This window comes from Ambystoma mexicanum, chromosome 13, assembly GCF_040938575.1.
Source record: "Ambystoma mexicanum isolate Mex_15411 chromosome 13, UKY_AmexF1_1, whole genome shotgun sequence".
Taxonomy (NCBI): Eukaryota; Metazoa; Chordata; class Amphibia; order Caudata; family Ambystomatidae; genus Ambystoma; species Ambystoma mexicanum.
Genome location: NC_090938.1, coordinates 396,092,250 through 396,109,832, shown reverse-complemented (window position 1 = coordinate 396,109,832; position 17,583 = coordinate 396,092,250). Strand labels below are relative to the sequence as shown.

Below are 17,583 nucleotides of genomic sequence, written 5' to 3'. Positions count from 1 at the left end.
TTTATTACTGTTTTTTTTTTTAAAAAATGTATTGTTGAATATATAATCCAATAATTTGATTTTTACAACATCTTTGCTCTTTGTTTCGTTAGTCGTGTTTAGTCTCTTTGGTTTAAATCTTACATTTCTGGCTATTTTGAGTGGTATTGAGGAGAAGAAGGTCGTCCCAGTAGGTAAGAAAGTCTTAATTTTCGTTTCGTTTCAAGGCAAGTTTTTCAATTAGGGTGTGAAGGATCTTGAATGTCGCTAGTTGCCAAGATGTGCGATCACCACTAATCATCCTTTTCCACCATGTTTCTTCGTCAGTTACTGCTGAATGTTGGCAGATGTATTTCATGTAGGGATGTCGAGTGTCCGTCAAACTTGGGCAAAACAGTAAAAGATGGCGAATAGTCTTTCTCTTTGCCACCGAATCTGCCGATGTTAGTCAGAGATTAATTTCTTATATGACGAATTTCATTGGTGTCTAAAAGGTTTAGTCTTGCTCTCATTATGAGGTTGCGTGCCGCTCTGCTTGGACATTTTTTGATATAGTTCTGGAGGTCATCTCGTTTCTTCCATAACGGGGGCAAGTGAGAGACGAGCTTGTATTCGGACGCTACATCTAGTGTCTGGATCCAGTCTATCTCTTTTATTTTTTTGGTTATTCTTGTGGGGTTATTGATCAGATCATCTTCTGTGCATTCGATAGATTTCAGTAGGGCTCGATTTTCTTCTTTCCATTGGTTTAGCATTGTGCAGCTTCCCCCTAGGATTTCTTTGAGCACCAGATTGTGGAGGAAGGAGCAGTTAGGTAGAATACATTTCCTGTAGAGCATCAGTGTGTTGCAGTCCACCGTGCCTTGAAGGGAAAGCGGACTGAGTTCTCGGCGTATCAGTGTGATTGGAGTTGAATCTGGTAGGCCGAGAGTCGTCCTCCAGAAGTAAGCTTCTAGTTTAGGCCAGAGAGTCTTAGGTAGGCATGGCATAGCTTCTGCTCCATATGTTACAATGGGAAACGCCTTTTGTTTGTAGAAGTTCAGTAGTGGGATGGTGGAAAATTTGCCAAATTTTCTATCTATTGCCTTGCCTTTTGTTGCTAGGCTTTGAACTTTGTCAAACAGAGATTCTTGGATAGCCGTGTCTTTTGCTGAGTTATCCAGTATTACGCCCAGATATTTGAAGTTATTTACTCTTTCAATTTTGGTTTTTTGTAGGAACCAGTTGGACTTGTCCTGGATTTTGGCTGTGCGCTCCATCACCATGATTTTAGTTTTATCGATGTTGATTTCTAGATTATTCTCGTTGCAGAATAGTTGTAGATTGGTGAGTTGGCGTTGAAGGCCTATGGGCGTCAAATCCAGTAGGATAAGGTCGTCCGCGTATAGCAACCTGCTGATGCTCGTTTGTCCTATTTTTGATGGAAAGGATCTGATCAGAGCTTCAGAGTGTTGATAATCTCCCATGTAAGCGATGAAGAGGGCCAGTGCCGACGGACAGCCCTGTTTCACTCCTCTTTTTGTGTTGATTCGAGTAGATAGACTGCCTTGCTGATTTAGTCTCACTTTAATGTTGGTATCCGTATGAAGTGCTTTGATCGGATTTAGGATGTTGCTTGGACAGCCCCAGGTAGATAATTTCTGCCAGAGTCTGGTGCGGTCGACTCTATCGAAGGCTTTAGAGAAGTCTATGAAGGCCGTATACACTTTTGGGTGGCCGTCTTTTACTTTGTTTTTTAAGATGGCTAAGAGAAAGATGTTGATCGTGGTTCCTAGTGTTTTTTTAAACCAGCTTGGAAGTTGTCATTACATGGGGCACGTGAGGCCCAAGATTGGAATTTTTTTCAAGAGAAGAGAGCCGAAGACTTTCCTTATAGGGTCCAGTAAAGCAATAGGTCGATAGTTTGTGGGATCTTGTTTGTCACCTTTTTTGTAAATCGGGACCACTATTGCGGACAGCCATGTTGGGGGAATTGATTGTACAGCCACGCATCGTGTGAACACAATTCTTATAAATTTAGTCCATTCGACAGGATGTGATTTTAGGTCGAAATTGGTGATTCCATCGGGGCCAGGGGCTCGAGATTTATTCATTTTTCTGATGATGTCGCAGATGTCATCCAGGTCGTCCAGCTTTGTCCAGGCATCGGCTTGGTTCAAGGGTTTTGGGTCAGTCGTCGATGATTGTAGAAGCACATATTCTGATGGAGTGTCTGGCAGCTCGAAGAGTGATCTAAAGTGAGCAGCTCTGGTGGCTTCATCGATGGAGTTCGTAATTTCTGGACCAGTGGTTGCAGATGTTTTGTTCAGTTTTGACCAGAATTCTTTCAAGTTGTTGGAGCAGATGGATTTCAGCATAGTTTCGGCATCTTGTTGTTGTAATGTCCATCTGCGTCTTCTCACCCAAGATTTGTATTCTCTTGTTATTTCTTTAATAGCTATTACTCTTTTGGTCATGCGGAGTGTTGCTGCAGATCTTTTTGCTTTCCTGAAAGCGCGGCGTCTTAGGACCAGGAGTTTGTCATATGAATGAGTTGGTGTTTGAAGATTTTTGTTTCTGCGTTTTATATGAGATCAGCAAAGGGGCATAGTCCGTAGCCTTGAGTTTGGGTATGTCAGTTGAATTTGTGTACCGATTTGTAAGTTCTCTTATACTTTGCGCTGTAAGGCGCAGTCTGTTTCTTTGGTTATTTTTTTCCAGTCCGACCTCCATCTTATCCTGGTTGGTCTGTAATGATTTCCATGTAGTTATCAGGATATTGTGATCGCTAGATGTAGTTTGATGGACGTCAAAGGAGGTTGTTAATGATAGAATAGGTTCAGACATGAAGGTATAGTCAATAGTTGACGCCGATTTGTTGTTCGCCCATGTTGGAGGATGGGTATTGATTTTGTATACTGTGTCCAGGTTGTGAAGATGTCTTGAGTTCATCAATTTGATCCACGATTCGCCTCGTCGTTCGCTCGGTGTTTTGTCTTTGGCAGGATTCTGATTGCAGAGGGCGTTTAGAATGCCACATATTATGATGTGGTAGGTATTATGGGTGGTTCGTACTTCATCAACAGTGGTTTCAATTAGGGCCAGAAAGTTTTTTTGATCAATTGCAGCAGGGTTCCAATAGACGTTTAATACTGCCACGGGAATAGTCTGTTGAAATGCCTCGTTAGGAGAGGAAAGTTTCCATGTTAACAGTAATGCAAGTAATGAGTAGTTTGAGATGATGTCTGTTATTGCCAAGCCACTGCTGATATGGCATGCGGTAAGCAGGCCCGAGGATGGTCGACCAACTGGGCGTTTTGATGCCGGAGCCAGACGGAGGTCAAAGCCGTCAAGTGATGGAGTTTTGGTCAGCCAAGTTTCCTGGAAGCACCACAAATCGGCTGATCCCAGATTGACATCACTGGGTGAGGTTAGGTGTTTAAATCCTCTAGTGTTCCATGATCCAAGTTTAAGATCTCGAGGTGCACTCTTTTGTGTATTCGTCGAGTCTCGAAGATTGGCCCTGTCCATGAGTTGCTAATTCGATCGATGTGTTGCCAGTGCCTTTGGGAGCCATGCCCAAAAGCTGGATGAAGTCTAATTTTTGGTTTTGGGTGTTGGAGGTAGGAGGTAGGTCTTGTACTGGATGGATGGTTTTGGTGAGGTTCATGTGCTGGTCATGTCGTTCTTTGCGGAAGGCTATTTTTGCTTCCAGGTTTTCTTTGATAGCGTCGTCTGGTCTGGTTGAAGTTACTGATTTACCTCCAGCCAAGAGCTAAGAAGGTAATTCTGGCATCCCACCGGCAAAAAACAGCCGGTGATACCAGCAAGCCCCCCATGGAGTCCTATGCACCCCATGAAATGGGTAATTACTGTTGCCGGCATCTGTAATATGCCCGGAATTCTGGCATATCATGCACTGGTAACCGTAATACTGTTTGGTGGTATCCCGCCGGATTTACCGGTGGGATACCACCAAACTGATAATGAGGGCCATAGAGTTTGGACATTTTAACCCACCTGAATGATGCATGGACATTTTAAGGGAAGCGCGTGAGCCAAACACAAGGCACTGTTACTTCAATAAATGGAAGCAAATTGTGATAAGGTGTAAAATGTCTTGTATCAATTCAATTGACTGTTCATCTTCTAACATACTAACCTATCTGCTACATTTGTTAGACTCAGGTCTACTAGTGTTCAAATCGTTTAAAGTCCATCTAGCTGCACTTTCAGCCTACACTACCTTGCAAAGCAGGGTATCTTGGTGGAAAGTTCCAGTGGTTAAAGCCCTCATGAAGGGGTGAAGAGGATGTATCCCCCAGTTTCAAACCACCTCCTGAGGTGGGATTTAAATATTGTCTTAACTAAACTTAGGGGTCCTCCATTCGAACCCATGCATAAATCAAGCCTCAAAGAGCTTACCTACAAGGCTGCCTTTCTTATAGCAATCACTTCTATAAGAAGGGTAAGTGAACTACAAGCATTATCATTCCCACACCCTTTTGTCGTTGTACATAAAGACAAAGTAGTCTTAACGAGCACATTCACTTCTTTCACCTAAATTCATTTCAAAATTGCATGTCAACCGATTGAACTTACAGCGTTCTTTCAGAACCCTCAGAATTCTGGAGAAAGAGACCTCCATACACTACATGTCAGGAGAGCAGCAATGTACTGCCTAGACAAGACAAAACCATTAAGAAAGACTGATCAATTCTTCACGTCTTTAGCAGCTGATAGGTAGGGTGACCCTGTCTCCTAAGCAGCAATTTCTAGGTGGATAGTTAACTGCATTCAACAATGCAATACCTTATCCAGCAAGACACTACAGTACAAACCCAGCGCACACTCAAGTAGGGGTACCGGTGCAACTTTATCCTTCATTGCAAATGGGCGGCTAGAGGCTATTTGTAGAGTAGCAACATGGAGCTCAGTTCACATGTTCACTAAACACTACTGTGGAGATACTCGAACAAGAAGTGATTCACAGGTGGGACAGGCAGTGTTGAAACATTTAATTGCCTCTCTCTATTCTTTCTAACAACCCATGTGTAAAGCATGTGATTCTAAGCAGATCCACAAGCCTCAGAAGACAAATATTACATGACTGTAATCTGCTTAGATTCACATGTACCCACCCTTCCTCCCCTCGTTGGGAGTAAAAGATACATGGACGACTTTCACCTCCTTCGCTATCACTTTCCTGTAATCTAACACAAACTTCATGCCTACTCATGTCATAAACAAAACAATCTGAGTACCTCGAAGCATGAAGGACCATGGGTAGAGTGCACATCACAGTAGGGATACAGACGCGCCCTGTCGATGTCCCATTTTGAAAAACAAGTCATGCAATACTCCCCACCAACCACTTGATGTTGACCTACGCAAAGCATGTGAATCTAAGCAGATGCAAGCATCAGAAAGATGATTACAGGTATATAATATTTGTCTTATATAATATTTGTATACCTTTTTAAGCTTCATTTGTTGGCTGAGCATTCTCCCGAATTAAGGATTTAAACAACTGTGAAGTTTAGTTTTTGTTATCATTTAATATAACAAATACATATCGGGTCACATGTATTATGATCCAGCGTTGCAGTCTCAGGGTTGTTGTAACTGTCACAAACCACTTGGTCAAAGTCATGTCACCTAAACCACTCAAATGCTTAAAGGAATGGTTTGGTCAACATTTTTTATTGTCCCTATGGGACGGCCATGTGTTTTTAAGCCTAAATCGCTCGATTTTAGAGAAATTTCCTATAGACCTTACCCGAGTTTTCGTCCATTAAACGCATGCGAAAACAGGCATCAGGGCGCTGCCATTTTGTGATAATCCTATCACTTGCCCCATCGCCCTGGCTGACCTGATTTTGCGGCACTAAATCATATCCCCCGCCCCTGAGCCTGTCATCAGCAGACGCGTACCGCCCATTTCACAACGCCAAAGCACGTCTCGTGTCAACATTCGCTGCGCTTCAGCTAATGACATGTTGCCATGGAAATGGCAGGACGCCTCTTTCCTCAAGAAGTATAAACAGACCGTTTCACAACACACAGCAGCAGATTTTCGATTCCATTCCTCTCTCTGTGTTACTTTGAGTATTCTGTGACTCGTTTCTGTGCTCTGGTCAGCTACCTTTGTTGCTTGTAACCTGTGTGAACAGATACCAGTACCACCGCTATAAATTATTTTAGTTTAACACACAATGGCTACAATAATGCCCTACATGTACGAGCCCAAGTATACCGAGGAGGAACTACTGGAAAGGGAAACACGTGAAAACGATGGGTCTTCGGACGGCAGTTGGGAGGACGATTCAACAGATGAAGAGCATGGACCTAGTCGCATGGACGGTGTTTCCACCTGGTGCACATGCAATCGGTGTGAGCTAATGCCAACCGAGGACGAGAACTGCTGCTGCTGTGAAAACTCGGGATGCGTGGTCTACATTTCGGAAGGCGAGCCACGACCGCAATGCATCACCGAGCTGCCAGACTTCAGGGTAGCCTGCCTCACACGGTCCGTGTTGAGGGTAATGATGGTGCTTATGCACGAACTTCGTCCTCGTAATCCGAGTAATGAGTAAGTATACTCTGCTTGTCTTGCCACTATTATTTCATGGTCTTCTACTATACCCAAAATTACATATACATATCATTGTAACGCATGAAAGTCATTCAATAGTGTGCAGTGTCTAGATAGCATTTGTCCAAGCAGAATGCCATTAGTTACAAGAATTGTCATTGACAACAAACGTTTATTAAACTTATCTTGGTCATTTAAAAACAGTTTGTTTCATTACTTTTCACAGGTGGTACAGGCTGGTGGCCTATCGTTCCTTTACATGTGGCTTCACGGGAGGCTTGGACACCGCGTTCAAAGAGTAATACCCGCCTGTGCCGTTCGTTCCATAAGAGAAACTTTCCCAAGTGACAGCGGTCAGTACAGGGGATTTTCTCTCGCTGTGCTGCAACCTGACCTGTACAATGTGTAAAGTCTTGTATTTTTGTGTCATCAAAATAAGATACAAAATAAAACACCACATATATTTTAATAACGGTTGTTTCGATTTTTTAAATGAATCAAGTGTGTCTCCATTCAAGGATGGACGTCAGACATCTGTGCTCCGAATGGGTGAAGGTCAGGTCGCTGTGAAGCAGGGTGGTCACTATCTACGCTAACATAATATATTCTCAATAATGCATGTACTAAATAACACTTGTTCAAAGTCTTTCAGTTGGTTATTTCTCTATAAAAGTCACACATATATCTATACTATCAATCAACATTGGATTATACAGGCCTTAGGTTAAGGGTCTTGACCACTATAATACACTGTTTGAAGTGTGGGTCTGTGCTCACAACAATCTCCGGTATGTGGCATTTGTTATTGATAGGCAACGATATACTGCAGTAGGGGTCTAATGTTAGTTGGGGATCTGCTAGGTGGGCATCATGGCATGGTCAGTGGTCTGGCACATGAAGAGAATACCTTGCAGGGACACAGGGTCAGAATGGCAGTAAGTTTCCACTGGCGAGGGTGCGTGGGCAAGGACACGTTTGTGGAGATGAACGAGCTATGTGCTTAGTTCAGGCTGGCTCACATGCAGGACAGTGATCTCAGAGGAAGAGTGATGTGTTACATTTATTAGCTGTTGCAAATACCTCTGGAGTTTTCCAGTCAGAGTGGGAACGAGGGTGGGGGCCATGTGCTCTGCGCAGTGAGGCCTGGTCACCAAGATGGAGTGGAAAGGGGGTACAAAAATGGATGCCCCGTGTCCTGCTCAGTGGTCCCATCTACGCGAATGTCAACCAAAGTTAACATCACATAAGGGCAAGGGGCGAACCCACTACTGGAGGCACTTGGTCCGAGTTTCTACTGAGAAGTAAAGGATGAGAGGGGCCTGATGGCCCCTCGCTCCCACACACTTGCCTGCACGCTCACCGGCCCATCCATCCCACCCCCCTCTATCAAAGGCGGTTCACACCCGGGGATGAGTGCTGGCATGGGGGGCTGCCACGGGCGCAAACGGCCAAGGTGCCAAACAGTATGTACACTTCAAAAGGTATCCCACGCCCAGGGGCCATCGCTCACATGGCCTCCTCAGACCCCGTGTCTCCAGGCAGGCCTCCCCCCTGCAATCCACATAAGTGTGTCTCCATTCAGCAGTCTTCCTGTGCCTTATCTGCACGCCCCAGGCCCATCCATCCCACCCCCCTCTATCAAAGGCGGTTTGCATCCGGGGATGAGCGCTGGCAATGGGGGGCTGTCACGGGCGCAAACGGCTAAGGTGCCAAACAGCATGTACACTTCAAAAGGTATCCCACGTCCAGGGACCATCGCTCACATGGCCTCCTCAGACCCTCTGTCTCCAGGCAGGCTTCCCCTGAGGCAGGCCGCCCCCTGCAATCCACATAATACCACAACATACACACGTCATTCATTCACAAACACACCTCTGTTTCTAATACTTTAAACCACTTGATATGTCTCATGAGAACATCTTTGTGCTTTGCAAGTCAACTCCTGAACCTTCTACCTGAGAAGCACTGAGATCTATGCTAATCTGCTCGTCGTCGTGCTATCTGTGACCGCTTCGAGCAAACTTGTCAGTGTGCTACCTGTGACCATCTACCTGTTCTCCTGCAACATACTGCTCGGCCTGCTGAATCCAACTGTTTGTTGGTCAAGGTTAAGGCCATGTATCCTAGTCATATTTCGGTCATTTTTACATTTCTATCTATTTGCGATTACAGTACCCAATAGTGCTATGGTCATTGGTCTCATTGTTATTGACTTGAGTTTCAATTGTTATGCTATCAATAGATCTATTTATTTTCATCTGTGTCAATTGTCATCGAATTGCATCCTTCAGGGGTCCAGTCTATAATGTAAGCATGTTTCCTTCTCGTGCAAGACAGAACATCCAAGGGACGAGTCACATGTTCAGAGTTTAGTCACATCATTTAAAACATTTCTGTAATTTATGCAAATACTAAGCCACACATGATGAACTGGTATAGTTTCGGCGACCAAAACAAACCTTGCATTGAACATGGTATGGTTCATTTACTTTTTTATGACATTTTTATTCAAGGTTTTATATTAATCTTGATATTTACTTTTCAGAATGTTCAACAATGCCTGCCTGTTCGATTTGCGGTTGCCCTTCGAAGACTCATGCTAAATCTGAAGGCACTAAAATGCATGTATTCCCTAAAACTGTTGATCGAATAAGAGAATGGGTCAGACATTGCGGATATCCACCGGAAGAGCTTGAAAGTAGAGTCCAGCAAGTCTTTGAGGACAAGAGGGGTGATCGATACCGCATCTGCAGCCAGCACTTTTCCTCGAACATGTACGCCACATCTTGGTAATAAACGTCGAACGACACGAAAATTGCTCGCAAACGCTATTCCAACTCTATTTGTCCACTGGTGAGTCAAGTGTCCGGATTTAGCTTTAGGCCTTGCGGTAGTGTGTAGGTAAGGTAACCAAATGGATTAATTGATAATTTAGGTGTTGTGTCCCTTGTAATACTTTCGATATTGATATGAGTGTATAGCTTTTTGAATAACATCATTTATCAATAAATTATTTTTCGATTTTATAACCCCCAAAGGAAATCTATTTATGGGCACAGGGAACTGTGCTATATTGCGCATTTTCAACAGCATTATTCTCAAGTATTCTGTCGGTTTACATGGCAATTTTTTAATATTTGCATTTCATTATCAAACAATAATTTACCTTTACAACTGCTTAACTATCCACTGAATCTGAAGCAAGAACATTCTACATCCGTGACATGCCTGCAGTTATCAACCACTTCTACCGCGTATCAGGTAATCATACTTGGCTATTCTGCTACAGACTTGTTTTATGCATGGCAAGTAATAGTTTTTATGTATCGTGTGATTATTTTACCAATTGTTTGGTTAGTGCTTTCCAGTTGATATACACCTTAGTTCTCGTCCCCTGGTGTTTGTTTTAAATTGTAATTAGTGTTATCCATACTAATGCAAGTACTGTCTTTCAGGGAGATGCTGAAGTGTCCACCACATTGACAACAGCGCTAGATATTCTTCAGCAGCACGAGGTATGGATACTGACAGCTCCATCGACCGTGATCATCAGGACTGGAACACTTGTCGTTTGATTGTTCTATACCATGTTTCATTTGTGGTTAGCAATTGATATGTACCTGTGCGGTCGACCCCAAGTGTGTGTTGTGTTTTCAATATTGTAATCCTTACTAATGCAAATACTATGTTTCAGGCAGTTGTTGAAGCGTCAACCCACGCACTTGATGCGGAGCCTGACATTCAAGTAATTCCAGGGGGAAGTGGAAGCGGGACCATGCGGCTACGAATCGGCGCAACATCTTTCGGAAGTGCGCACCACATTGACAACAGCCCTAGATATTCTCAGCAGCACGAGGTATGGATACTGACGGCTCAATCGAGCGTGATCATATAAGGTGATTCCATTTGCTATACTTTCTTCCCTATTAACGCAAGTACTGTGTTTCATGGAGACGATGGAGCTTCCACTACAATCACAAGATCCCATTTAGATGATGCAGATGTAAAGAAATCGGAGAAATAAGTCGATTAAATCTGATCATATTTAAATAGTCCTTGATTCTTTTAGACAGTGCATCATTTGTGGTTATCTCTTTATATGTACCTGTGCCGTCGACCCCAAGTGCGTCTTATGTTTACAATATTGAAAACCATACTAACGCAAGTACTGTGTTTCAGGGAGTTACTGATGCCTCTTCTCCAATACAATCATTCATGGCAGTCCATGCAAAGCCAGAGGTATGGATACTGACAGTTCCATGGAACTAGGTCATCAGAGCTCGAATACTTGTCGTTTGATTGTTCTACACAATGTTTAATTCGTGTTGAGCTATTGAGATGTACCTGTGTGTTCGTCCTCGCATGTGTTTTATGTTATCAATATTGTGATACATAGTTATGAAAGTACTATGTTTCAGGGAGTCGATGGAGCCTCATTCCGTGCTGTTTATGCGGATACAGAAAATATAGTCATTGCAGCACAAGAGGAAGGGAAGAGATGCGGAAACTAATCGGAGCTACAGCGTGCAGATGTTGAAGGTCGAGTCAAGAAAGTTGCAAAGAAAAGAAACAAAAATAAGGTTAGTTACAAACAGTTCATAACTTTAGAATTTCTTTGTGCTGGGGACTATTTTATGTTTTTTCCAGTCAATTGTACTATACTTTATCTTGTGTTTAAACTGAACATCCCTTTTCCAATCTGTCCTGTAGTTACCCGTGGGTCTACGAACTATACATACCCAGACAGTGAAGCGAATGAGAGATGTTGCTTGCCAGACCATTTACACTATGGAGGAACTATTAATTCAGACGCCGCGTGTTGAGACTAGAGATGCTCATATCCAATGGCCAGAACATGAAATGAATGTGTCCGGAGAATCCAGTAAAGTTGTAATGGACCATTGCTACAGTGCGACTGCACCACCACAAGAAGATGATACTGAATGTATTGAGGATGGCTCAGAAGTAGTCACAGATCCATTCACACAATCTACACCCGCCAAAAAATTGCCACCAAAAAAGCTGTTGACATTGTTGTGTTCTCCCATCAATGTTGAAGTAGCAGACGTTGAAATGACAGAGAATGAACCAGCAGCAGCATTGACCGACGCATCAGAACCTGATATCAGCGATATTTCTTTCAATGCTGCTGATATGTCCTCAACGATGCAGTCGGAAACAAGTGTGATGCCGGATGACAGTCTAATGAAAGAGGGCAAATACATAGTATTCGACAGTTGTTTGATGGATATTATAAGTATGCTGAAATGTGCGCATTCCGTCAGAGGGAAAGTATGTGGGAAGCCATTGATTCATGTGACTCGTCAAAAACAAGGCAGTAGCGTCAAAATACATGCCGCCTGTAGATTAAATCATACGTTCTCATGGTCTGCACAACTGATGCTGGGGAAACTGCCAGCAGGCAATCTACTGTGTGCAGCTGCATCACTTTTTAGTGGCTCCAGTTTTAGAAAGTTAGAGGCTTTCTTTCAGTTTGTGGGACTTCATTTCATTTCTAAAACGCAGTACTACAAATACCAACATGATTATCTGTTTCCGGCCATTAGTGATGCTTGGAAAATTGAACAATTGTCTCTAGCAAGTACATTCGAAGGGAAACTATCAGGCTAGCCGGCGATGGACAGTGCGGCAGCCCTGGATTTTCTGCCAAGTACTGCACCTACCACTTTCAGGACAGGGATAGTAATACAATTGTGAGTTCGGTGGTCGTGCAGGTAACACAATGTACATCCTCAGTGGCCATGGAGAAACTAGGATTTATAAAATCAGTGGAATATCTACAATCGAGGGGAATGCACATCGACCTCATAGCCATGGACAGACACGTTTCAATTGTCAAGACAATGAGAGAGCAGTTCCCACATATTAAACATCAATTTGATGTATGGCATCTTGCTAAATCAATCAATAAGAAAATCTCGGCTGCAGGGTAAAAAAAAAGGTTTGGAAAGTATTTCACAGTGGTCCCAGTCTATCAGCAACCATCTTTGGTGGAGCTCCAAAACTTGTGAAGGGTCAGTGGAAATACTACTTGAAAAATGGCGGTCACTGATGCACCATTGTACCAACGTTCACCGCTGGTCAGAAAACCTACATTTCCACCATTGTGGACATGGCCCTTTGTCCCCAGAGGAGGCAAGGAAGAAGAAGTGGTTGATTCCATCTTCACCGACACACAAAGCCATTGAGAAGATTGTTTTCGATAAAACTCTATCAAGAGATTTGAGGGGACTGACAGAATTCTGTCACACAGGAGGTTTGGAGGTGTTCCACAATATGTGCCTAAAGTACAGGCTAAAGCGCTTGCATTTCACCATACAGGGCATGAAACATAGGACTCTACTTGTGGTCTTGGCCCATAACGAGAATCTCTGCCGTGAACAAGCTAGGACTACGGGTAATGTAAGGATGCCTCGCTACACTAAGGCCTTTTCAAAAAGAAGTAAGCAATGGGTCATCAAACCAGCCTATGAGGAAATGGAGTTCGACTTTGTAAAAAGCCTTATTGTTGCTGTACTCGAGAAGCACAGATATGGAATTTTGAACGTTTCTGTGCAGAGGTATGATGCATTGCCACCAAACATTGCCACTGTGCCATGTCCACCCAAAGCAGAGCTGGTTGTGAAGTACAAATCCCGGTTTAAATAATTGTAATATGATTGTCTTTTTGTAAATAAATGTAATTGTACAGTGTACAAACAAAGTATGCTAACCCAAACCCCTCCCTTCACCACCCTGGGTGGCGAACAACCTGGGTGTCATGTTTGACTTCTCTCTCTATTCACCTCATATCGCTGACCTTGTCAATATGTGTATGTATATATTTTTGTTACTGTAACTAAGTTTTGCAAGGCTTGCGTATTGCAAATAATAAAACCAACAATAAATCTCACTTTCAACTCAACTCCTCGGGTACGTTATACTTTCCCTGACCTTCCCCCAAAAAGTCAATGTCTCCATAGTTATGGTTCTCTAGGGCTGCAAAGCTCGCGGATAACGAGGACAAAATTGGGGGCCTCAGGACGCGCCAAGTGAGCCATTGCAGATGGGAGAGAAGCCAGTTCACATTTGCACATTGAGGGCTAGTACATAGATGAATTCGAAAATTCAAGTTCTCACAGATGGCTTTACTACGGGATGTTGCAAAGTAAGAATGTATGCTCGTTTAGAGTGAAGGTCAGCGGCTTTGATTTTCAGCTGGCGGCCTGAAGAGGCCCACAACTCACACTGGCAGTATAAGGTTCTATTGTTTTTTGACCTTGAGAGACAGGGACCATGCCGAAAGGACTTCATTTGAAGGAGGGGTGCAATAACGTAAAAGACGATAAGGCAGAAAATTCTGAAACTAGACCGAGTTTCATGTTAGTTCAGTATACGAAAAATCGTTGTCAAGAGCACAGAGGGATTTACGGACTGCATTACGCAGAGACACAATGGAAATTACAAATATAATGTAAGTAACTCTTTAGACGCTTTTATACCGGAATTAATGAATGAATGAATGAAGAGCAAGTAAAACGTTTGTGGGATCGTCTTTGTACCGGGCACATGGGCATGCAGGTCCACATTCCACACGCATGTAGACAAACAGTTGTTTCTCATTGTGTGTTAACCTCGATTTATTTCGTTAGTTTTCGGATTGATTTTAGAGCCGAACATACTCCATTGCACTATCCTTGAAAGCAAATAGTTTCAGATCGGCCGTAATAAATAAAATGAATAATATTAATAAAGATCGCTGGCGAGACTAATTATAATTTTTATGTTTTCAAAACAGGTATATCCTACCCTACTGCTACTGCCACCAGTTTCAGACCCCGGCAGATGGTTTCTTCCTCCGCCAGCTGCAGCTTATCGTAAACAACTGCACCACTTTGACGATCTTATGGGACGATCGCCAAGGGCCCAAATGCCCTTACGCGGTACTAGCGTCTAGAAGCAACATATCAACCTTTACGCTGGCCTAGTGCCTAGTTGATGGAACAACCTTGCGGTTCACCGTACAACCAAAGTGCTTCTTTTAATGAAAACCAACACCCTGTGTACCATAAAGTAACAGCCCGTGACTCACGATAATACGGAACAGGATTTGCGGATAGAGAGAAAAGATAAAAATGACATTCCTACTTAATATGCCAATTGCTGAATATTCTATAAACATTTAATGTTAAATAAATGTACTTTACCAAATGTACCGTGTTGCTGTTTGATTTGAAAGTACAGTTTCATATTCCGAATTGTGGCGCGCTGTGTTGTGAGTTGATCTGTGTTGGTTTCCGGGTTCTGTGTGAAGTCGCGTAGAAGACGGCTGGGCACGTTTGCCTACGCAGCACAGTAACGTCACGGAGAGAGGCGGGGAATATTAATGTTTTGATAATGTCAGGCTCAGGGACGGGGGATATGATTTAGTGCTGCAAAAGCAGGTCAGCCAGGGTGCGATGGGGCAAGTGATATGATTATCACAAAATGGCAGCGCCCTGATGCCTGTTTTCGCATGCGTTTAATGGACGAAAACTCGGGTAAGGTCCATAGGAAATTTTTCTAAAATCGAGCGACTTTGGCTTAAAAACACATGGCCGACCCGTAGGGACAATAACATTTTTTGACCGAACCATCTCTTTAATAGAGACCATATTTACACTCATTAGGGTCAGGAGGATCGCTCAGGGGCAACATGTTTGTCTTGGGAGCAAGACAACGCAGAGCAACACAGGTTCGAATCCTGGTCCTGAGCTTAGAAAGTGGTCTCCAGTATTAAGGGAGTCATAAAAGATTACTTATTATTAACACTCTATTAATAATGGATACATGGATGCAGCATTGGAAGAAACATGTACAGTTGTGTCCCACATGGATTAAAGTGTGAGTGAGGGCATATTTAGAACTTTTTTTTTCTTCACAATTCAAGTACAAGACGCAGTGGTGATCTCCAAAAAACATACTCCTAGACAGCACTCATTTAACATACACCCGTAAACTACTTTTTCGGTTGTAAATTGCCTATTTACACCCAAAAAATGAGCTGTTGCTTGCACTATATATCAATTTCAGCATACTGCTCCTGACTAGCATTTTCCAAAAATATTGGTGTGCCTTTGTGCATTTTATTAATGAGGTATTTCAAACCTGCCCTCTGTTGCTTCTCAGTACAGGTTAAAGCACAGTAAAAGAGACACTCTTGTATTTATTGTTGTACACCACAGCTAACTAGATGTCTATTGTAATATGTATGCTCAGTCGGGCAGACACCATTATTGGGGATGTAGAGGTTGTGCACAATCACCTTTATGATTGTAAGGAGGTGGACAAAGATTTCTTTTGTAGTGTCAGTGTTAACCCAAGTGCAGTTTTTGGTGGTGCACAATCACTTTGTGTGTGTCTGTGTTTGTGTGTGATATCAGTAGTGGGAACTATGTTAACTAAAGCTTTCCTGTAATAACATTTGATCTGTATATCTTCAGCTTTAGTTATTTCACGTAACTAAATGTATGTACGAAATAGTGTGTATGCTTATTTGTAACGATTCATCATCCTCCAAGTCTTACTGCAACTTCTCAAACTCGTTCAGCGAGTACAAAGCAGTATTTAGTGGGAACGCACATAGAGAACAGCAGAACTCCATATTCTCATTAAGCAGAACTATCTAATGAAAAGCAACAACTTCATAGAGAACTGCCTTGACAAGTGACTTAGTTTTTTTCTGTTTCATCCATCCTTGATACGCAAGTGCTGTGGATACTGCTGCTCGAAAGGGCAATAATTGGTAGCTGTGGCTCTTTCAAGCAGACACATCTCTGTCAGTTCTCTGCTTGAAAGCTCCTTACTTTGAAGACTCCTTCATGCTGGGACAGTGCTTGCAAGCTCCTTGCTAATACAGTGCTTGTGTTGTTTTTACCTATATTTGTGCTTGTTTTGGTGCTCTGCATGATTTCTTCTGCTTGTAGAGTTAGTGCTCATTGAGGTTCTTGCTTCATGCACTCTAGCATCAAATCCATTCTGACCGATATTCCTCTCTCTCTCCGTAGCACCTTTCTTCTTGACGTGGAGTGTAGTGAATTCTGTGCATTGGGCCAATGGTTCCACCCAGGCTCTGCCTGCCACCACCATCCTGCTTCTCCTCACCGTCTGGATTCTTGTCGGCTTCCCCCTCACAGTCATTGGTGGAATCTTCGGCAAAAATAGCGCTGGCAGCTTTGATGCTCCATGTCGGACCAAGAACATATCAAGGGAAATCCCCCGCCAGCCATGGTATAAATCTACTTTAGTGCACATGACTATTGGTGGCTTCCTCCCTTTCAGGTAATTACAGTGTTTGTTTTTGCATCATTCTGCTTATATGTGTCTCTCATGTAAAATATGCTTTCTCTTGAATGGCATCACTGTCTTTTCTCCTTGTTGGTTGCTCTTAGTGTGCATCTCTGTACTCTCTCCCTAATTAATCAATATGTTCTCATTCAGTCATTAATATCCTTCTGATTTCTCTACATATTTACTCCTCCTGTATAACTTTGTGCTACTGGTGTTCTCATTGTCCTCTAACTTCTGCACATATCTTCTCTTCACTGTCCATATGTAATTCACCTTCTTTCTATCTCACACACGTTTCTCTCCATGCTTTCTCTTACATCTTCAGCAATCATGGATGTCTCCCCTACCATCTTCCTTCCCTCCATATTTATGTTGAATCCCCATTTAATATTGTCTTTTTTGTCTTCAATTCTCTCACTATATTTAAGTTCCTGTGTCAATTATGTATTTTCCCATTTCTCTCTGGTTCCTTTTCATAGCCTCCCCTGTTGTGTTACTGATATCCTCCCTAATTCCATGTTGTAATTCTGTTCAATCTTGTTATGTATCTGCTTGCATCTTTTGATGAGTACCTACAATGTATATTGATGAGTGTCCATGTGACATTAATGCTTTTCGCTGGTTCCTCTCTAATTCTTCACCAACTGAGTCTGTTTGTTATTACTGATCTCCTTCCAATTCCTCCTGTCCTCTTCTGTGGC

At 42.8% G+C, this 17,583-nt stretch overlaps 1 protein-coding gene across 1 annotated transcript in view; it reads left to right on the top strand.

Annotated features, from left to right (window-relative positions):
* Positions 1 to 17,583, top strand: part of TM9SF1 (transmembrane 9 superfamily member 1) — a 557,591-nt gene that overhangs the window by 517,187 nt on the left and 22,821 nt on the right. The window contains exon 5 of the mRNA XM_069633965.1: positions 16,600 to 16,873. Within this exon, the coding sequence (XP_069490066.1) occupies positions 16,600 to 16,873 (274 nt within the window). The remainder of the gene's footprint in view (positions 1 to 16,599; positions 16,874 to 17,583) is intronic.